The sequence below is a fragment of the Megalobrama amblycephala genome, linkage group LG21 (assembly GCF_018812025.1).
Source record: "Megalobrama amblycephala isolate DHTTF-2021 linkage group LG21, ASM1881202v1, whole genome shotgun sequence".
NCBI classification, from domain to species: domain Eukaryota; kingdom Metazoa; phylum Chordata; class Actinopteri; order Cypriniformes; family Xenocyprididae; genus Megalobrama; species Megalobrama amblycephala.
In genome coordinates, this window is record NC_063064.1 from 11,964,526 (window position 1) to 11,988,045 (window position 23,520).

General features: G+C 38.9%; 1 protein-coding gene across 1 annotated transcript in view; it reads right to left on the reverse strand.

Annotated features, from left to right (window-relative positions):
* Positions 1–1,201: 1,201 nt before the first annotated feature.
* Positions 1,202–23,520, reverse strand: part of lrig1 (leucine-rich repeats and immunoglobulin-like domains 1) — a 42,361-nt gene continuing 20,042 nt past the window's right edge. Inside the window, exons 4-18 of the mRNA XM_048171917.1 lie at positions 21,088–21,225; positions 20,831–20,974; positions 18,475–18,618; positions 18,161–18,304; positions 16,556–16,699; positions 13,333–13,413; positions 10,715–10,786; positions 10,262–10,333; positions 9,121–9,284; positions 8,703–9,023; positions 7,902–8,183; positions 6,278–6,709; positions 6,016–6,147; positions 4,523–4,801; positions 1,202–4,247 (exon numbers count right to left, since the gene is read on the reverse strand). Of these exons, the coding sequence (XP_048027874.1) occupies positions 4,060–4,247; positions 4,523–4,801; positions 6,016–6,147; positions 6,278–6,709; positions 7,902–8,183; positions 8,703–9,023; positions 9,121–9,284; positions 10,262–10,333; positions 10,715–10,786; positions 13,333–13,413; positions 16,556–16,699; positions 18,161–18,304; positions 18,475–18,618; positions 20,831–20,974; positions 21,088–21,225 (2,737 nt within the window). The 3' untranslated portion in view covers positions 1,202–4,059. The remainder of the gene's footprint in view (positions 4,248–4,522; positions 4,802–6,015; positions 6,148–6,277; positions 6,710–7,901; positions 8,184–8,702; positions 9,024–9,120; positions 9,285–10,261; positions 10,334–10,714; positions 10,787–13,332; positions 13,414–16,555; positions 16,700–18,160; positions 18,305–18,474; positions 18,619–20,830; positions 20,975–21,087; positions 21,226–23,520) is intronic.

Below are 23,520 nucleotides of genomic sequence, written 5' to 3' on the forward strand. Positions count from 1 at the left end.
ATTGAATTAAAATTACCTGAAATTTTGAAGTAGAAAAACTGAAATGGTATTTTCTTAAAACGTACTCCAATAATCATTTCTAACTTTGAAACAATTTATGACATTAATTTTAAAGGTGCCCTAAAACTTTTTTTAAAAAGATGTAATATAAGTCTAAGGTGTCCCCTGAATGTGTCTGTGAAGTTTCAGCTCAAAATACCCCATAGATTATTTTTTATAAATTTTTTTACCTGCCTATTTTGGGGCATCATTATAAATGAGCCGATTCAGGGCTACTGGCCCTTTAATTCTCGTGCTCCACGCCCACGGAGCTTGCGCTTGAGCTTGCCTTGAACAGTGCATAAACAAAGTTTACACAGCTAATATAACCCTCAAAATGGATCTTTACAAAGTGTTCGTCATGCATGCGGCATGCATGCGTCGGATTATGTGAGTACTGTATACGGTTATATTGTTTACATTGATTCTGAATGAATTTGAGGCTGTGCTCCGTGGCTAACTGCTAATGCTACACTGTTGGAGAGATTTATAAAGAATGAAGTTGTGTTTATGCATTATACAGACTGCAAGTGTTTAAAAATGAAAATAGCGACGGCTTTGTCTCCGCGAATACAGTAAGAAACGATGGTAACTTTAACCACATTTAACAGTACATAGCAACATGCTAACGAAACATTTAGAAAGACAGTTTACAAATATCACTAAAAATATCATGATATCATGGATCATGTCAGTTATTATTGCCCCATCTGCCATTTTTCGCTATTGTTCTTGCTTGCTTACCTAGTCTGTTGATTCACCTGTGCAGATTCAGACGTTACTGGCTGCCCTTGTCTAATGCCTTTCATAATGTTGGGAACATGGGTTGGCATATGCAAATATTGGGGGCGTACACCCAAACTGTTACATAACAGTCGGTGTTATGTTGAGATTCGCCTGTTCTTCGGAGGTCTTTTAAACAAATCAGATTTATATGAGGAGGAGGAAACAATGGCGTTTGAGACTCACTGTATGTCATTTCCATGTACTTAACTCTTGTTATTTAACTATGCCAAGATAAATTCAATTTTTCATTCGAGGGCACCTTTAATAGTTTATCTGTTGCTTAAAAAAAAATGTAATAGGGTACTAACTTACCCTATTCATGCAAAGTATTTGTTGTTCAAGTGCATCAAAATAAAAAGACACAAACCAGAGGGTGTAAAAGAGCAAAATGTGACTTTAATAAACACCTGCCATTTTGACACTTCAACAGTTTTAGCCATATGGGTGAACAGCTGTGATTAGAGTTCATTTCAATAAATTAATCTGGTATGAAACATCTGTAGAGTTAACATATATGAGCTAGTGGGGTTCTTCACAGAGCTAGATTACACAATTAACCAGTTACCCGCAGTATCAAAGTACTGCTATGGTCGAACTTTTGGGGGATAAACTGGCATTTGCTGTAATCTAACTTTACAAAACATTCCCCAAGTTTAGTAGTAGAGATGTTTCACTATTTGGCCTAAAAAACAAAACAAAACAAATCCTTGGCTTGTTGACATGAACCAGTTTGGCTCAGGATAACTAATAAAGACAATATGTAGCTTAGCATTAGCTGCTTTATTCCAAAGACAACGAGAGATTAGCTGATGAGGTGTTCACTTATTCCCGCTTTTTCCCTTTACATGAAGACATTATGTGTGTGGTTGAAGGAAGACCCTGAAGACCAGCACACGCAGCTTGAGTTTTTTTTAGAGACATTCTTTCCCTTTCGTGATTTGGCAGCATTCGGCTTTTCTGTTAGCTTAAAGTCACTGTTAGACCAAATCTCTCTACATGTTATTTTTTGGATCATTTGTTATTTTCCCAAATGTGTTAAAAAAACAAAAAAAACAAAGGCGGTCAACAAATACATTTAAAAATTCAGTTCAAATACCACAGGTATCGAAGGTGAGTGAAGCAGCTTTAGGTGAAGCGTACATTTGTTAACGGAAGAGCCTCGATTGCATCAGAATTTCAGGGTGTAAAAATGTTATAAGAGTACTCAAAGTGCATAAATTTCCCTTATGCCAATATTTGTCATTTCTGTACCATAAAGGACCTGAAAATTCAATGCAGAGCTTTTCCATCATCACAGACCAGAACATAAATATATTCTGACAAAGGAATATTCCAGGTTAAACAACAGTCAGTGAATGACAAATACATGACTTTGCTATTGTAAATGCCTTTCTGTACACACATTTTTTGCAAACTCAAGTATGAATTTAAATTAATTTTGTGGTAAATGACACCAAGCCATATATGTTGTGGGGAGAAATTAACTTTAGAGTTCCCATGTGTTTTACCAGTGAATTTCCATGGTTTTTCCAGTCATAAATATTCAAACATAATTTCTGGAGATGGAACTCACAAAAGAAAGAGAGAATTTCTAGCCAATTAAACCTTTTAGATATATATATATATTTTTCCCCAAAAATAAATTTATGGTGTATGTGGTACGACTCGGCTTGCTTTACTTTGGCTCGGTTTGCTTTTCCACTGCAGTTTAGTACCGCTTCAAAGTGGGTGGGATGATCGTTGCGCCGCTTCTACTGCCGTGGATCCGCTCCTCGGCTACCAACGAGAGGAACGTCTGCACCTCGTCTACTGACCACAATTAATTAAATTAGCTTGTGTCGGAAATCCAATGATGCTGGTAGTGACAATTTTCTCTGTCCAATCAGTGATCTGCAGTGTTTTCAGTTATTTTTTGGCGATTTTTGCCTTTATTGTGAAAGGACATTATAGAGTAGACAGGAAGCGAGGTGGCGTGACCGGTAAAGGTCCACGAGCCGGGACTCGAACTCGGGTCACCCAAAGTGCAACGATGCTACATCTCGGCGTGCTGCCCACGAGGCTACTGGCACTGACGTTTACTTGTCACATTTTAGTATCGGTATGGCTCACTTGGAACCTCACCCGAGGTGGTACTATTGCCGTACCATGCAGTGGAAAAGTGCCCTTATGCTACCGTTCAAAAGTTTGGGGTTCGTAAGATTTTTAAAATCTCAACGCTTACCAAGGCAAATAAATACAGTAAAAACAGTAATATTGTGAATTACAATTTAACTTTTCTTTTAATATACATTTTAATATATTTTGAAACTGATACATTTTTTCAGGATCCTTTGATGAATAGAACCTTCATAAGAACAGAATTTTCTTGAAATACACATTTTCCAACATTATGCATGTCTTTACTGTCACTTTATCAATTTAAAGCATCCTTGTTGAATAAAAATATTTTAAAAACAAAATATTACTGACCCCAAAAACTTTTGAACGGTAGTGTTTGTTCAGTATAAAAAGTCTGTAACGTTTTTATGAATTTTAAAGAGTTTGATAAAGTCCATGACTATTCTAGGCATCAACAAAAATTTAAAATTTTAAAAGTCCCTGATATTTCCAGGTTTTCCCTGACCATGGGAACCCTGTATCTTATTTAACCTAGAATATTCCTTTAAGATGGCCTATTATGATTATTGGGCTGTTTAAACTTCAAGTGCATGACAAAATTCCCATTTGCGAAAAAAACACGTGAAATCTTTGATCTTGCTATAAGGCACTGCTTATAAACTGGGAAAAGCAGGAGAGATCTGTAAAAAAAAAGAAAAAAAAGAAAAAAGGCAAGAAATAAAAATAAAATATAACCACTCTGATCTCACCATGCACCGAATAGAGTTAAGCACTCTTTTGTAAAAGTTCTAGAATACATACATTCATATATTTATATATGAAAACTCTTATGTACAGCTCAAAGCCCAACGTTATAGCACTCTGTCATACATTTTGCATGCGTCAAATGCAAGTCACATTTCTGAAGTGTGAACGAAGCCTCCCTGAGGAGGATTATATCTATATACATCATTAACGCTCGCATGGGATGCCAACATCCCACTCAAGCTTCGCCTTCAAACTCCGGACGCCCCTGTTCTGCATTCAGATAGATGGGGGCAGCTTTGTCTGTGCCCCTCAGTGTGAGGTAGCAGTTCTCAGTGCAAAAGGATAAAAAAAAAGAGTGATGGTGCGGTGTTAGTCACTGGCCCGCTCAAAGGATTCACTCTCGCTTAGGGTGGCATCAGGCGTATGTGCATGTCCGTTGGGTAATAGAGTCTGTGTAAGCTCGGACCCAATGTCACAGTCCCCAGACAGGAGCTTTACTGGCCGATGGTAGGTCTCTTCAAGTGAGGGAGGTGTGTCTGACCTATTCACCAACAATCCTGAGAGAGGATGAGAAATTAGAAGTGAAGTCAAACACTAATGTAGTTGTGAAAAACAGGAATATTATCGCTGTATTAAGTCAATGTGAAAGTGAAGATCATCAACCTGCTATAAATCACTCAGAACTAACATGACAGATAAACTGTGTTTTCGCCAAGCGATGATAGTAATAATGATTTATGGGGCATGAGTGAGTCTTATTAAATTTATGGCTATCTAAAGCACAGCCATCATGAAGCAAGGATTAATGAATCCGTTCCTTCATCATTCTCACCTTTTCGGTCATTGTATTGGTGCGAGGAGGGTGATATTGACACCCTGTCATGGTTGGTGGGAAAGATGGGAGTTTGGGAACTGTCTTTCCTGACCCCATTAGGTGTGCCATTGCAGTGTGGTTCACCAGTGTTGTGGCTGGTGAAAGTTGATGTCTGGTGTGTCTGCTGATACTCCAGGCCTGAAGGGGGTGCTATCCCATGAGGGAGGTAGTTGCAGTGTTTGGAGTAGCTGGTACCATTTTCCAAGCAGTCTGTACACACGACCGGCCCATCATAGCCTGAAGCGAGAGAAGCTTGTTAACCTATTATGTTTTGCGAAGATCATTTTAACGGACACCTTTCAAAGTTGGCGTGACATGAAAATTAACCTATTTATTCACCTATTCATCTATTTTGTAAATGAATGTTATAGATCTTATTGTGAACGATTCATACATTTCTTAAATTTGACCATGTAATGTTTAGTCAAAACTTGATCACTGGATACAGGACTTTTAGTCGCTTGAACCCTGCCCCTTTAAGCTCGCATTTATTTTTGAGTGCAATCCAATCAACACCCGACTGATAATTCCAAGTCCAAAGACTATATATATATATATATATATATATATATATATATATATATATATATATATATATATATAAGACGGTGCACTCATATTATTATGAATGGGAGAAAGTGCAACGCGCAATATGGCGGAATAAGTCCCGCCTTCTAAATAAGAGCCAATCGCCAATTGGTAAAGTCATTGCGTCACTGCAGCTGCCGTTAGAAGCTCCGGTTGAGCTTGATCCAGCCTGAAAAATGCCATTTTTTTGTCATGATTCGACCATTTAGAAACTAAATTTATGAGTTTAAATATGAATTTAAATACGAAAGCTTGGCGAACAGCTTTGGAGAATTTGATGTTTCCCCATTCAGAGTGATAGGAGCTGTACTTGCATGCCTGAGAGGCGTTTCAAAGATGGCCGCCTAGTGAAATGACTTGTCTTAAAGGGACTTTGACCAAGTCCCCACACTAGATTTTGTACACATTTTATAGAAGCTACATTCACAACGAGAAATTTCTAGTCATTTATATTTTAGACATGAGAATCACTACAAAAACTTGAGATTTCCATGATTTTTCTGGATCTAATATATTTCTACAACTTTTACTTTTCAAATTCCTTGGGATTTCCAGGTTTTCAGTGACCATGGGAATCCTGTATTAAATGATTGTTCATATTTGTATGACTTTTTTGAATCTCGTATGAAATAACTAACACTTTGATTGTATGTTTTAGCTAAAAAACTGGAATCCCAAACAAAATCTGCAATAACAGCAATTCCGAATAATTCTCAATTCCTAAAGATCTACATATTTTTGACTGCAAGTAGAATATATTACCATTGCCTTTACTCTCCATGTAACACATTTTGCATAGCTTAAATATATTCCACAATTTATTTACTCTCAAAATTAGCTTGGAAAAAGTCTTTATACTGTACCATTGTTTTCTATGCGTCCGTTGGGTTGAGATCCGCCATTGGACTCCACTCGTATACACACATCCTGTCTCTCTGATAAAGTGCCCTGAGAGGACAGGTAACTTGGGACATCAGGAGGGACAATTGTCTCATCTGTAAAAGGCAAGAGCAATGGTTTTAGGTAAAAGTATTGCAATGTAAAAAAAAAACAAATAAATTCCTTCTGCACAACATGCTGAGCCTTAAACAAAACAAAAAACGAAATCTGTGTGAATAAAAGCACCTGTGTTTACACTGCACTCCTCGCTCTTCTTCCTCGTCTGGTAGATAATACACACCCAAACTAGTGATGTCACCACAATACTGGTCACCACAGCTATGACAATGATTCCAACAGTAACAGTGCTGGGGCTTGTAAAAGGAGCACAGTCCTCGAAGCGCTCGTAAACATTCAGCTGGCAGTGAGCGCGCTCTGTGCCGAGGGTGTTGGACATGACACACGTGTAGCGTCCTGCGTCCTCTAAAATGGTCGTGACGATCACCAAGAGCTGATTCCCTGGAGTGAAGTGGTGACGGTCGCTGGGGCGAAGAGGCTCCTCCCCTTTTAGCCAGGTGATGCGAGGAGGTGGGCTGCCTAAAGCCTTGCACTGCAATGCAACAGTTTCACCCACCACCACATTTCGATCCTCCATTTCCTGTGCCAGATGAGGGGTCTCTGCAGGAAGTTTACAGGGAATAGTTATTGAATTACATACGGACATTGGTAGAGTTGCCCAAGTACAAAGAATCCCTTTAGGACCAAAAATTCTCCTCAAGGACAAGAGGAGTCTTTTTGGAAATTAATTCAATTTAAAATTTGCTTAAATTTATTTTGTAAACTTTTAGGACTACACTAGCATTATGGTTGTTGTTTCCATAAAAAAAAAAAAGTCTATTCCTAAACAAATTAGTATATTTTCTAGTGAAGCAATAATGCAACAGGGCCCACTCTATAAAAAAAAAAAATATATATATATATAAAAACGTGACCAGTGTAGTTCGATTCCTGAGTGAATGATTTCTATGAACTGATTCTTTTCAGTGAATAAAAAACACAGTAGAACCAGCATAGTCCAATTCCTGAATGCATGACTCTTTATAAATTGGTGTGTTTTAGTGAATCAAAAACATACATCACCAGTGTAGTTCAATTCCTGAATAAATGACTCTTATAAGCCTGTTCGTTTTCATTGAATCAAAAGAATACAGTGGGACCAGTGCAGTCTGATTTCCAAATAAATGACTCTAATGAACTGGTTCATTTTAGTGAATGAAAAGCATGTGTGACCAGTGTAGTCCAATTCCTGAACAAATGACTCATATAAACTGGTGATTTTTAGTGAATCAAAAACATACATCACACCAGTGTAGTTCGATTCCAGAATGAATGACTCTTATGAGCCTGTTTGTTTTTAGTGAATCAAAAACATACGGTGGGACCAGTGTAGTCTCATTTCCAGATGAATGACTCTTATGAACTGGATTTTTTCCAGTGCAAGTAGTATGAAGTCTGATTCATGAAACATTCGACTCTTGAGGCAATTGTTTTTAGTGAATCAAAAACAAAGCCCAGTTTAGGTCGACTATACCACATGTTATCTGACTGTTCCTGCCTAGCAATTACTCAGTTGAGAGCTCAAAAAAAATACCACTATGTGAGCCCTCAGCACTTCCTCTACTGCCTGAGACCTCTTTCTTGACCTTTCACCTTCAAACCAGCACATAAAGCCCAGCTGCTTCAGATGGGGAAAGAAAAAAAAAAAAAAAAAAACACTCTTACGTAGAACTAAGCAGCGGTTAGCAAAACTCCCAACAGCTTAATAAACAAATCTGAATTCCATAATGTAAAATTATAAAAATGACCTTACCTAGCACCGTTAGTGTGACATTGGCGGAGATCATGCCCGCCGTGTTTTTGGCCGTGCAGCTGTACACGCCCATATCCTCAGGCTTCACGTCCATGATGAAGAAGACATCATCATCAGGCATCACGCGCATGCGGCGCTCTCGGGCGGCAGGGAAATCCGTACCACCGTCTTTCTGCCACGCCACCTGGGGAGTCGGATGTCCTTCGGCCGCGCACTCCAACCGCGCCTTCGTGCCCGTGCGGATCGTGATGTCGCGTGGGGTCTTGACGAATGAAGGCAGCACTGTGCGCATAGAAAGGCAAAGGGAAATTAGCCCTAGCAAGGATTATTCCCATAATGTTGCTGCATCAGCACCAAACAAGCCCAGCATTCATAGCTGTGACTAACTCAATTGGCAGTGGGAAATGGCTTGATTTGGACGGGCATGAAACCAAAAATGCCTCAGGACAATCAATTTGCATCTGTTGCTTGAACTGACAAGGCATGTAATCCAAGTGTACTGCTAACAGCAGAGAAGCTAAAAAGTTCCCAAATTCTAGCAGCACAGTTTGGTCTGAATGTTGTTATAGTTCAGCCAATGCTATCACTGAAAGAAAAGCTCTGAGAAAATGTTGCATGATGAGAACTGGTGTGATTTGTATGTTTAAAGAATTACAGATAAGACGGCCTTAAAATTGCTTTTAAAAGATGGCCATTTTGTGCAAATGGTATGATTTACAACTGTAGATGAACCAATCACATACCCGGCTAAAGAAGAAAACTGAAAAGTACAGCTAAGTAGTTTAGGTTTGTGAAATGTACCGTTTACAGTGACGCGGGCCTTGTTGGAGTAGGAAGAGCCAAAGTGGTTACTGATGATGCACTGGTAGCGGCCCTCGTGGTTGAAGGTGACGTGTCGGAGGTGGAGGATAGTGGTGTACTCCATCACCCCTCCGTCACTGGCCCGAACATGGGCGAAGTTCTCCACCTCAGCTTGGCGTAGCGTCTCCTGGTCCTTGCGCCAGGTGAAGGTCATGGGTGAGCTGCTGCTGCTGGCAGCCGTGCAGGTCAGACGCACATCTTTGCCCAATACTGCTGGCGTTGTGACAGGGTGGACTGTGATCTGGGGTTTGGGAAGATCATCTGGACGGAAGTGAATGCATAGACGCATTTTAACACCTTCCTTTTTGCGACTGGTTTGTTTGTCATAGACTATGGATTTGGATATAGCACTGCTTACCACAAACAAAGCTCTGTGGTGGGGCCTGGTAGATGCTAGTGCCCTTTAAGCTTTCTGGGTGGGCACATGTGGCCTGAACGCCAGGCTGCAGCCCTCGTGTTACCAGCCACTCCGGAAACCAGTGCAGCTGGCAGTCACACAGAAAACTATCACTCTGAATATGACTGAAAAAGAGGGATCGAAAGAGAGAGATCAGGAAAAGCCAGTTGGCATGATTAGACAGAACTGAATTACTGTGTGCTTTTATGCCGTCACATAGTAGCGTCCAAAAAATGGCTCATTTAATATTAGCATAATGTCAATAAATATGTCAATAAATGCACTTTTAGACTGAAATATAATAAATAATAAGTTTTTGAAATCTTATGCTCACCAAGGCTGCATTTCATTTCTTCAAAAATACATTGAAACAGTAATACTGTGAAATATTATTACAATGGAAATAAACAGTTTTCTATTTCAGTATATTTTAAAATGTAAATTTATTCCTGTGATGGCAAAGCTGAATTTTCAGTATCATTACTCCAGCCTTCAGTCACATGATCCTTCAGAAATCATTCTAATATGCTGATTTGGTGCTCAAGAAACATTTCTTATTATTATCAATGTTAAAACAATTTTGCTGCTTAATATTTTTGTGGAAATTGTGCTGCATTTTTTCAGGATTATTTGATGAATAGAAAAAAATTGGAAATATAAATCTTTTGTAACATTATATATGTTTTACTGTCACCTTTGATCAATTTAATGCATCCTTTCTGAATAAAAATATGAATTGAATCTTAAAAACCCAAACTTTTAAACAGCCTTATATATAAAAAGAAAGTATATTTAAATAATAGTATTATTATTAATGAATACTCAGGCACATGGGTTTAAAAAAATCAGTATGAATTGAAAGTAGACTAATGTTCACTTAAAATAAATATTTGAATATTTAAATTGTCATTAGCGATGGCATTCTATGATTTCCTTTAAGCCTTAAAAGGAAACTAAACTTTTAATTCCTCAAGTATTCGTATTAATCACAATTGTCTGTATGACTGTTAACCGTCAGCCAAATATTCATGATGTCAAGAAGCATTATAACCACATGAGTGGTGGTGCGTGTAAAAAGGAGCATGTGTTTAATGGGACTCACAGGTAACGCAGGTTCTTCATCTTACTGAATGCCTCTGGTTGGATGGAACGGATGGCATTTTCCCCCAAGTTTCTGTTGAGAGATTAAACAAGGCCCTCAGGCGTGACAGAAAGAGGACACGAGAATGTTCACATACAGCTGCTCTCGCATGCAAATCCGTAGCCTATATTTATATGGGATAACTCCGAACAAGGTGGAAAGACCCTAATATCAGATGTGGAGTTACAGCGTCTGCAGAAGTGCTTAAAAATTCCATTTCTTCTACGAAACTGACCATATGCTCCATAACTGTGCAAGTTAAAGCTGGCTCTAACGAGACAAGAGCAGCTGGCCTTGCAAACCACCCCGTCCTCTCCTTTTACAAAGACACTATTAAATTGCTAGCAGCCCTCTTAAGCATTTACTTTTGGCAGCCACTGCTGTAAGTGCCGAACGGCATTGTGGGATACTCACAGGTGCTCCAGAGCCTCCAGGCCCGAGAAGGCTTTCTTGGCCACCGACTTGATCTTGTTTCCAAACAGAGTTCTGCCGTTTCCAGACACGCAGGGCGAGATAACCGAGTGGGGAGAGAGAGAGAGAGAGAGAGAGAGAGAGAGAAAGAGTGCACAATTAGTTGGGCAGAATCTGATAAGAGAGGGGGATTGTGGGATTGGAAATCCGAACTGTGTAGAGATTAGGAGGAGGGCGAGGAATCGGGGCCCGGCGCAGCTCTTCAAAGCTTACTTTTATCTTTATTAGAATTTAATAGCGATGACAAGGTGGAGCCCAGAGCTCGAGGTCACATGAAAAGGAGCTTCAGTGGCTGGAGGACGACACGGCTTGTAAAGTAATAAAAGTGGCCTTGTCAAGGCTGTGGTTCAAACCCCTTGTAGGGGCTAATCCTGCTCGCTCTTCAAAAGCAGCCGTACACACACACGCACCGCGGGACGGCAAAGGGGAATGGGCTTTTTCGGGGATGTAAACCCACCCCCAGATGACACGATTTCCATTCTTAAGCATGTTGGACCAAAACAAGCCCCTGATCAGTGCACTTCCTGTCCAAGAGGGCTCAAGTCTACTCAGTCAGCACCATGAAAGCCAGCACCTCCTCATATAAACCAGATTTGACACCTGACAATGTTGTCGTTTCAATCAGGGGATGATCTTCCTGACCTTGGATGGGTGGATATTGGCTCACAATCTTGAGGCGTGTCTGGGGCTGATGCATGCTGTGATAAACAAGACCTTCACAGCAGCAGAATGTTATTTTCATGTTATGACTGATAAAAAAAATAAATAATTAATGTTAAAAATCTATATAAATCTATAAAAATCATAAAAACTAAAATAATTTTAATGCTACAAGGCATCACAACATTATAATTTTAGATTTGTTAGACCAGTAGATTTTTCTCAATTGATTTTGAGATTTGCTAAAGATTACAATTTTACCTTTGTTATTATATTATTATATGATTCTAAACATTAACGATGACTGCAAAGGTAATCTAAATGTAAAAATAGGGGAAATTAACATGCAGAATTTATACTGATGGATATCAATAAATAAAAAATAAATAAAAATAAGAAAATGGTAAGCACCATTTTAAATAACAATGTGCAATACATTTGGTACAATATTTATTAATCTTTGTTAATGTTAGTTAATAAAAATACAACCGTTCATTATTAGGTTATTTTAGCTCAGGTCCATTCAAATTAACAGATAGGCCTAAAACTTTTGATTTTTGGAAATGTATTAGCAAATGTTGAAATTAACATGAACTAAGATTAAGAAATGCTTCAGAAGAAGTATTATTTGTTGTTAGTTTATGAGCTTATTTTAAAGTGTTACCAAATAATATATAAATAGTTTTATAAAGTATACAAATGTACATCCTAAAAAAGATATTATGCCATTATAAATGTGCAAAAAATATTGTATATTCAGTAATGGCTCTATTAAATAAAGCATTCATTTAATTGTCAAAAATGATGATAAAACTAGAAAAATAAAAAAAAAATCTCACCACTATAGTAAAGTTTCATGACAGTTACCTAGTTTATTCAATACGTGAATTGGGAATCACTGCAGAAAACCCAGCCCTTGCCATGTCTGTCAGCAGACTGATGGTCTGTGTGTGTGCGACAGCATCTGTCATCTCCTGAAAGACTAAGACATCACCTCCACTCATCTCCTCAGGCCCCCCCACCATTTCTGAAGCAACCACCCATCTGCAGGTCACCCTCTGGGCAGCCTTGAGCCCTGAGCTTCCATACCAACCCCATCATTCAAAAGCTCTATCAGTTCGCTCCGACAAAACTGAGGTTCCAAATAGAAACCATTGAAATAGATGCTAACTGGATTAACATCAAGAGCAGGTGCACACAGAATCTGTACATGAAGATTTGGAGCGTACAAATGATTCGCAAGCAAATTCTCAAAGAAAAATCTACTAAAACTTAAGTCATTCTCCCATTTTGAACGATAGGAATGGCTACGTCCCCGTCTTGTGGTAACAGAACAATGGAAAAGACTTTGATGTTGTGCACGTCGCTCTCTAATTCTCACTCGCATGTTCCCAGGATGGGTGAATAGGCTTTCTGGCAGGGTGGCTGTCAGGATTTGGCCAGGGATGTGCATCAACAGGCGGCTTCCGCAGATTTGCGAACCTCTGCTCCCGTAACAAAAGGCACAGAGCCGGGCGTTTGATGTGTGTGAATACACCCCCTCCTCCGCCTGACTCCCGGTTTACGCCCTTGCTGATTCCATCACAACAGCAAATCCAAGAGCTCATCTCCTTTTGGTCAATGATGAAAAGTGTTCGCCCCAGTACTCAAATTCAATTGACCTTCCTTTACCAAATCTGCACTGCATGAAATATGAGCCTCGTGTAAGATGCGGGTTGAGGTTACCTGCGCTTCCTATTCTTTTTAACTTAATATAAACAGAAAATTTTCTTGGAAAAGTGTGGCCTGATTTTGTACTATGCAATTTGATGTTTATTGTGAAGCAGGATTTTGGGGATGTCACTCAACTGGTTTAAGAATATCCAGAATTGAAGTGCAGAGGGAAAGAGTACGATACTCACAGTTTGTTGAGGTTTTCGAGGCCAGTGAAGGCCCCATTGGTGTCCTCTATAGTGCCAGAGATGTCATTGTGATCCAACTCCCTGCAGAGAGAAAAAGAAAAAGGTTAAGAAAGAGAGACAGAGAATAAAGAACAATTGACATTTGCTAAGCTCCGCCCACCTTGGTTAGTTTTAGCTCTTCCCAGAAATATACTGGAAATGATTTTTAGTAAATATGTTCAAAAAATGGAAAAATAATTTTTTTGGAAAGATATGTATTCTTTTGTGGGCTGGAATGAAGTGTGAAGCACTTTTATCTGCACTGTATATAAAATAAAATCAGTTTTTTCTGCAGAAAAAAAAATGAGGTAGGATTGGTAAGTAATGTTTTAAAGGCGGTGCTTAGCCGAGGGTCAATTCCTCGTCCATATACCGCTGACAGATGTTCAGCAATGGCACAAGCTGCCCTGGACACCTGGTTGAAAACGAGAACGTCCAACAACACTCTCTTTCTTGCTTTCTCTCCCTCTCTTTCCCTCTGCCAACCAAGCACATTCTTTTCTTTGTGAATTGTGACATTAAGGAGCACAGCAACGCACAGGCTAATGCATGAATAATGCAGGACAGCTGAAAGCGTCTTGCACAAACACAACTCTTTCACACAGTTGCGCACATATACTCACTCTGACAGCCGTTTGAATCAGTCACCGCACCAACCATGTTGGCAGGTAAAGGCATATGGGCACATCACATAATACAACTTCAGACGAATCTCAAACAAGCCTGTACAGTGCCAGCGGTCTGCCTGCACGGCCCAAACTTTCTGATGCAAATTTCTAAACATGAAGGATGTGGCTGGCTTATTCCTCTAATTTAATTAATCATGCTTTTGAACACATTTCAGTGAAACCTGTCAGTTAACGCCTAAAGTATACTTTCAGTTTTTGCATGCAACCGCTACAAACAATAGATGACTGTTTGTTTGAGGGGATAAAGATATACTCACAACGCAGACACTAAACAAGAACGAAACTTTCTAGTGCGCATGTGTCGAGCGCCTGTGTTCGCACACGCTCTCAAATAGAGTATACTTTGTAAGGCTGTGTACGCATGTGCTTAGCATTTGCATCAAATCTCATGTATACTTTAGGTTTCAGATGGTATTAAGGTGGGGTCACATTTACCATTGTTCTATTAATTTTCGCAGGTGAAATCCAGTCATTTCGATAGGAATCCCCTCACTTTGGAACGTCATACGAAGGGCGTATGATTTAACTACATAGATTTTGCATTGTAAATTTGCGAATGCGCCACAATTGACCAGCAGAAAGCTTGCTTGATTTGAAAGTGAATTCTGTATCACAACTTTACACTGTTTTGGTAGACTTTTAATGGAATTCTTTAAAGTACTATGGTATATGAATAGTAAGTGATGTGACGTGTAGCCAAGTATGGTGTCCCATACTCGGAATTTGAATATGTGCTCTGCATTTCACGCATCCAAGTGCACACACACCCGGAGCAGTGGGCAGCCATTTTTGCTTCGGCACCTGGGGAGTGATTGGGGGTTAGGTGCCTTGCTCAAGGGCACCTCAGTTGTGGGTTAATGAGAGTGGAAAAAAGTGCTGTTCATTCACTCCCACACATACATTTCCTGCCGGTACTGAGACTCGAACCCACAACCTTCGGGTTAAAAGTCCAACTCTCTAACCATTAGGCCACAACTGCCTGCCTTATCATCTCAAAGTACCATGGTATTACCATCTAATGCAATTTTTGTAAGGGGTCCCTTTGTTTCTACGCCATTAAAAAAAGATTATTGTTGCTGAAAAAGAATAAATGTCTTTTTGAGGTGAAAGAGTGGAGGGATTGTGCCCATTCCCTCCAGGCTGACAACCGCCCCTTTGGCTCTTTCTGTTACTTTCCCTCCATGCCTGGCCTTTGGCTGCCAATTTCCTATTCTTTCTGGCTGGCTGCTTGTGAATGGACCCTGGCTTGTTAATGACAGTAGGGGCGGAGGCCCCCAGGCCTGACCCCCACCTCCTCGGCTCAAAGACGGTCCGGTTCTGGTCTTTCACACCCGACCAGGGCTTCTCTCGCCCGGCCAGAAGCGCGTACCAATTAAAACCTCCCCTGCTTCTTTTCAACGGGAGCCCCAGCAAGGCACTAAGGCCATGATTAGATTAGAACTGGCTCAGAGGAGAGCGAGAGAGAAAGTGAGGGAGAAAGAGAGAGAACGATATAAAGGAAATCAAGCAAGTAAGACATAAAGGAAAGAAGGAACAAAAGAAAACAGAGGCCCTCACAATCGCACTTCACAGGCCCCTTCCCCCCACACTCTGCCCACTGCCAGCAGCGCTGAGGGCCGTGTTGTGCCTTGGCTTGTCACCCTACTGTGAAAAAGCCTTCATCTAAGAAAGTAAAGGCAGAATTCTTCTCTCTTTTCTCTTTTGAGACACTGAAAGAGGGGGGCATGAAGTGGCGGTTGAGACTTTGTGCGTCTATAGAAGTCAGGCAGGAGAGTTGGTCTCCCATAATGCCTTTCACTGTGCGGGAAAAAAGAGGTTGCCTCTTCTAGGAGGCCTTGAGCAGGGTGCACATGTTGCATCCAACTTTGGTGGGAACCAACATGGAAACAATAAGGAAAAGAAACCAAAAAGCTTTCTCACCAGACTTAATGGCTAACGGGTACTTTAGCAAATGCCACTAAATCAATCAACACGTTCTTCTGCCACAGTTTTAATTCATTTAGAAAATAAGACTGTTTTGTTTACCCATTTCAAAAAGCAAAATTCTGTCTAGAACAATTGATTTCAATGGGGATGGTGTGTTGCCTTATGTAGGCACTCTTTTTTTATTAATTTTTGACAGGCAGGTCTCTTTTTTAAATTTAAATCTATGTATTTTTTACTATTTTAATTATATTCTATTTGTTTTTCTTTACTTTTTTTATTATTTTAATTTCTTTTATTTTCATGGACTTTTTTTTAACATATAGTAGAGAATGACTTTTGGGGTATTATTGGGTAGAAAGAAAAAGAAATGTAATCAGAGCAGATTGGACTGGAGCCTGCTTACCCCATATGAGCACCATGACTCAGTGTGACAGATCTGTGGAATAATGGTTGGCATGTAGACTTTCAAACCACTGTGCCACAGCTTTAACACAATCAAGAGTTTTTCACATGCAGGATCACTCCCATTATGGATCCTAGAGGCTTCCTCACAGAGTAAGAACACTTACAGCGTACGTAGGGAACTAAGGCCTCTGAACGCTCCCTCTGTGATGTGACTGATGGAATTGTGTCCCAAACGCAGCGAGATCAAATTCACCAGCTTGGCAAAACTACCCTCGGACAGCTTCGTCAGGTTATTATAGGACAAGTTCCTGAAAAAAATGGAAAACAAACAAGAACTGCATTCAACTTTTGCATTTGCATATTACGTTATCCTCGATTAGCATTTGAAAACTTAGGCTTTTTCACTGTTTATCACAGAAGGTTGACGTCCCATCAGGCAGTCTTGTCCAGAATGCAATAACAGCCGTGTCATAAACCTATCTGCAAAATCACGGCGGACCACTCAGCTGATACCACAGTCAACATGCCCTACCAATAAAGCCCTGTTACCTCCACAACGGACAAGAGTGTTAGCTAGAGGAAGATATTGCAAAATACGCTTGACAGGACTGAGCAGTGTATACACACATTCACCCAGATAAGATCACTTTCACTCAGGTACAGATCTCTATGTAACACTTGGCAGACATATACGTGGAGGATTACGCTGTTTTCTTTAACTAGCATCAGGAGAGATGAGTGAAAATGGGGCTGAGCTCCTAAGCGCTGGCAATCCCGTGCATCATTAGGGGATAAACAGAGCTTATCTACAGCAAGACGAGGAGTGCTGTGCGTTTAGTGCAGTAGGTGATACTGCGGACAAATGCTTCCGTGTAATGTAAAGATTGGGCGCGATTACATTTTGACCAGGTGTTAAATTTGAACATTAACCAAGATTATATTTTATGTTATATACACTACCGTTCAAAAGTTTGGGCTGAGTTAGATTTTGTTTCAAGAAATTAATACATTTATTCAGCAAGGATGCATTAAACCGATCAAAAGTGAAAGTAAAGACATTTACAATGTTACAAAAGATTTCTATTTTTTCTATTTCTATTCATGAAAGAATCCAGAAAAAGGGTTTCCACAAAAATATGAAGCTGCACAAATGTTTAATAAAGTTACTTAAGCACCAAATCAGCATATTAGAATGATTTCTGAAGGATCATGTGACACTGAAGACTGAAGTAATGATGCTGAAAATTTAGCTTTACCATTACAGGAATAAATCACAATATATTAAAATAGAAAACCATTATTTTAAGTTGTAATAATATTATACAATATCACTGTTTTAACTGGATTTTTGATCAAATAAATGCAGCATTGCTGAACATAACATCTTTCAAAAACATTTTTTTTAAAAATCGTACCAACCCCAAACCTTGAATGGTATATGTACAAACATCTGAAAATCAGATTAAAAAGAGCAGATTTACATAGATTCTAAATCATAAATGTCATTCTAGCATTCATCAAACAACGTTGTAGCAATGTATTTCAGAGAAAAACTACATGAAATGCACAATCTGACTGATATTTAAAATAAATACATATTTTAATATAATAGATCATTAAATAAAATGTATTATTCTTTTAAAGAAGAAATGAATGTACATTTTTTATTTATTATTTTAAATTATATTTATGGTTTATTAAAGTTGTATTTATTTATAAAGAAGAACGAGGAGGAGATGGTTGAGGAGAGGAAGAGAGTGATATCTCACAGTTCTCGCAGTCTCTCACAGAAGCCCCAGCCCTCAGGGTTAAAGTTAGAGATGGAGTTGTTGGAGAGGTAGAGCTGCACGAGCGACTCCAGACCGTAAAGGGAGCCGCTGTTCACCTCCTGCAGACTGTTATAGTCCAGGTGCCTACAGATGACAAAAAAGAAAAGCCAAATGCTTCACTACATGTGGTGGATGTATATTTTATTGCAAGTCAATTTGGTAAGAAATGTCAGTTACAAATAGTCTATTGTGACAACAAACAAGAATTATGTAGCAGTTGTTTAGGTTGTGGTAATACGAAAGTTTGGACTCACAGAACCCTCATCCGGGCCAGACCCCAGAACGCCCCATCCGTCAGCTTGCTGATGTTGTTTCTCTGAAGCTTGAGAACTTCTAAACTGCTCAAACCTTGGAAGGTGAGTCCCTCGATCAACCGCAACCTGTTCCTGCTTAGCTCCCTACAAAACAACAATTAAAATGTGAATAAAATATATTACCAAAAAGGTACTTGAGGAAATGTAGTTCACAGCATGATATTCTGAAGACATTAAAATAATGTTTTTTTATTGGCATCTGTGGTTTCAAAAACAACCTTTAACATCCAAGGGACCTTTCCATTGCACAAAAGGTTATTCATAGTGGAAAAAGGTTATTAAAATATTCTTCACACTGAGGAAAAAAAATGGTTCTTTTACTGCAAGGTTCTTTGGGAACCCAAAATGATTCATATATGGCATTGCTTCGAAAACTCCTTTTTAAGAGCGTAGAATTGTAAACTGATAGAATGTCCGGCTGACCATCAGGTCAAATAAAGCAGCTCTGCTCCCTCTTCGATGTCATTACTAACTAACATATTGTTCTCGCTCACCAACATAGCTGTGGCTTTGTGGTTGCTGAAATGCGCTCCAGGTGTGTGTGCATGTGTGTGAGAGGTTTAATATGAGCTTATGTTGCCTCATACATACATAGATTCAGTATCACTCTGTCCACCTGAAGAACAAAGCATATTTTTGATGGAAGTCTGATATGAGCAGAAACAAAGAGCTTAGGCACAGATGGTTACGCTTGGGGCACAGAGGTATCCATGGATCTGCAATGGAGTGAAAGAATTGTCCTGCTCTGATGTTTATCAATGGTCTTCTGATCATGAATGCTGATACGTTTAATATAACATGTGGAAATAAGTGTTAGGGAAGGTATTTGAAACTGTAGCTTCTAAAGTTGCTGAATAATTTAAAATATAGTTTAAACTACTCAACTAATCATAAATTAAAGGTGCCCTAGAACGTTCTTTCACAAGATGTAATATAAGTCTAAGGTGTCCCCTTAATGTATCTGTGAAGTTTCAGCTCAAAATACCCCATAGATTTTTTTTAATTAATTTTTTTAACTGCCTATTTTGGGGCATCATTAACTATGCACCGATTCAGGCTGCGGCCCCTTTAAATCTCGCACTCCTTGCCCCCAGAGCTCTCGACTATAATACAGTGCATAAACAAAGTTCACACAGCTAATATAACCCTCAAATAGATCTTTACAAAATGTTCGTCATGCATGCTGCATGCATGCTTTGGATCATGTGAGTATAGTATTTATTTTGATGTTTATATTTGATTCTGAATGAGTTTGAGGCTGTGCTCCGTGGCTAAAGCTAACATTACACACTGTTGGAGAGATTTATAAAGAATGAAGTTGTGTTTATGAATTATACAGACTGCAAGTGTTTAAAAATGAAAATAGCGACGACTCTCTGGTCTCCGTGAATACAGTAAGAAACGATGGTAACTTCAACCACATTTAACAGTACATTAGCAACATGCTAATGAAACATTTAGAAAGACAATTTACAAATATCACTAAAAATATCATGTAATCATGGATCATGTCAGTTATTATTGCTCCATCTGCCATTTTTCACTGTTGTCCTTGCTTGCTTACCTAGTCTGATGATTCAGCTGTGCACAGATCCAGACGTTAATACTGCCTGCCTTTGTCTAATGCCTTGAACATGAGCTGGCATATGCAAATATCGGGGGCGTACATATTAATGATCTCGACCGTTACGTAACAGTCGGTGTTATGTTGAGATTCGCCTGTTCTTCGAAAGGTCTTTTAAACAAATGAGATTTACATAGGAAACAATGGAGTTTGAAACTCAATGTATGTCTTTTCCATGTATTGAACTCTTGTTATTCAACTATGCCAAGGTAAATTAAATTTTTGATTTTAGGGCACCTTTAAATATATATTAACTACCCTTTTAAAAAGCATTTGCGCAATAACATTAATTGAACAAATGAGTCCAAAATCAGGAGTAGTATAGAGATTTTGTCACATTACACTTTGGGTTCACAGTGGAAATGTTCTTGTGTTCGAAAACAGCTGGACGAAGTGCAATTAAAGGGAGAAAAACTTGGGGGTTGAACTATTGAAAACAGTTGTGTTGCTTAATATTTTGGTGGAAACTGATACTTTTTTCAGGGATTCTTCATTGAATAAAGTTCAAAAAAGCAGCATTTATTTCAAATAGAAATCTTCTGTAACATTATGAATGTTCTTAACTGTCACTTTTGATCAATTTAATGAGTCCTTGTCCTTAGAAAGTACTAATTTCTTTCTTTCTGACCTCAAACCTTTAAAAAGTGTATATGGACAGTATAGTGCACTCACAGTTGTGTGAGCTTGGGCAGCTCCAGGCCTTTAACAGGAAGGTGGGTCAGTCGGTTCCGGCTCAATCTGAGGATCTGCAGACTTCCGGCGAGGTTCTTAAACGCCCCAAACTCCAGATGAACAATCTTATTACTGCTCAGGTGCCTACAGAGATGAAATATCACACTTCAGATTATGACAGAATACAGTGTTACATGAAAACGCAGATGTTCACAGTTATATCTATTTGAAAGAGAGAGAATGAGAGTGTTTCTTACAGGTCCTTGATTTGTAACCCCGAAGGGAAGCAGTTCTCTCTCAGCTCTGTGATGTCATTATTACTCAGATCTAGCGTCTCCAGAGCAGAGAAGTTCTGCAGCAGGCTCCCCTCCAGTCTGCGGATTTTATTATGGTGCCTAGAAGGGAAAAAAGAACACATCTATTATAACTAACTCTATACACAGCTGTACAAACCTTCACAGAGTGTTTAATATGGTTTCACGTGACACTCTGGACAGATTACATACTAATCTATTGTTTAATGTCTACAGAGATCAGGCAAACAAATGGAATATCCTGACAAAAAACTAAGACTGTAGATCTGTCCTTGGTTACTCTAGACTTATAATTCTCACGTCACGTTATCGCAGTGTTTTTCGGTATATTAGTGTATAGGCAACTATGTGAAGCCATATGTTGACCCACATATCCGCGCTGATAGGCGGCTGGCTGCTCTAACCACATGAGGCTCTTTCGGAGAGAATGTGTCAATAGGGCTTTGAAGCCCAATGGAGGCTTGTTTCCACACACGCCTTTAGAAGTGCCAAGTGACTGTGGCTTGATACGGTAACTTGATTTGTCAACACACACATGCAAACGCACAAACACATACAGGCCTGGAATCCCAAACAAAAACCCAGCAATGGTGACAAATATCAGTCAGATGAAAGATTCATCTAAACCTGTGTATGTCTGTTTCTGTACATATAGCTTTGGGTGCAACAGAAGAGATTAACAACTGACTAAATATATTGTGACTCAAATAACTTTTGAATGTTAAAATACTTTCACCCTATTCCAGTTTAAAGTGAAAAGACAACTATATGCCACTTCATTTCAGCTTTAAAACAATTTTTCACACCAAAGATTTTAAACCAAAACAATGCTTTTCTATGATATGCATCACACCTAGTTTTTGCACTGGACTCTGTGTTAATACTTTTGGTGCAAAAAAAAAAAATGTTATGTTTGTGAATATTTTATACTTTAGTTTTGTTTAGTCAGACAATAGTGTGACTAAACAAAAGGCCTGTTCAAACCAAGAACGATAATGATAAAGTTCTAAAAATCGTTCTAAATATGAAAGAATAGCACTATCCACACAATATCGATGGGACCACTTTCAGAACAATTTTTTTGTCAGCTGTTTAACGATAAAACACTGACAACCAATCAGAATCCATTCTAATTTAAGTGGTCACGCATTTAAAATGGCAGACGACATTGCGGAGAAGTTAATTGCCGAGGTCCAGAAAAAGCCACCACTGTCTGACAAGTCAAACCCCCTTTTCAAGGATACTTTAAAGAAAATGGATATATGAAAAACAATCGGTCATAACCTCGGAATAAATGGTGAGAAGTATTAACGATGAGATCATTATGTCAGGCTAACAAACAGTCTAACATAAAAATTACCTCAGATATCCAGCGCTAGTTTGACAACATTGTCTTGCTTCCTTTGAAGTTGCAGTGAAAAAGACTAGGCATTGTTTTTATTCCACTATATTGACTTTGTCAGCTAAATTCACTGTTAGATTAGACCAATTACACTAGCTATTCACTCGAAACATAGCATGCTGAAGACATCTGCTGGTTAAAGCCATGTAAATGCAACAAGAACTGCAAAAACTGTGTACACACTTGTACACACTTTTTCACGTCTACACCAGACGTGAACGATGCGACGTGACGCGTAAAACGACAGTAGAACCCAATATAATCAGTGATATTGTCTACACTGCAACAACAAATTACCGACAGTAAACGGATTCTCCGTTCTATTTTAGACATAGTCCAAGTGCTTTGCAACGGTCGGTTTGTCGCATTCAGTGTAGACAGCTTTTAGCTGTTGCGGCGCGGTGTGATGTAGACACGGTGTTAGTTATCTTTATAGTTACTGTTCTTGGTGTGAACGGGCCTTAACAAATCCGATATTTAACTTTTTTCAAATCTTAAATTATGCATTGGATTTCGAGTAGATTTAGTGTGAAGTGTTATGGCTAGTTTGTAAATATTTAAGTTTAGTTTTGTTTAGTCAAAGAAGTGTGTAATAATTCGGTATCCAACCTTTTTCAAATGTTAAAAATTCTGCATTATATTCAGATTAACACTTTCATTTGATTTGAAAATATTTCATATTCTCGTTTTGTCAATTCAGTCACGCAACCTTTTTCAAAGAATAAACTAAAATGAATACGATTTCCACACAGGCCTTGTTTTTAGAGTAAACATTTTGTTTTGTTTGTGAATATTTTGTGTTTTCTTTTCGTTTAGTAGGAAGTAAAGACAAATCAATAACAGTTTTCTCTCAAGGGGGCTTTGGATTTCTGTCCTTTCCCCTTTTTTCTTTGCTTCTATTTCTCTTTAGGGTTGAGGCATGAGAAAGCAGCTGACTTAAGAATCACACTTGTTTTTGCCGGCCACGGAAGGAA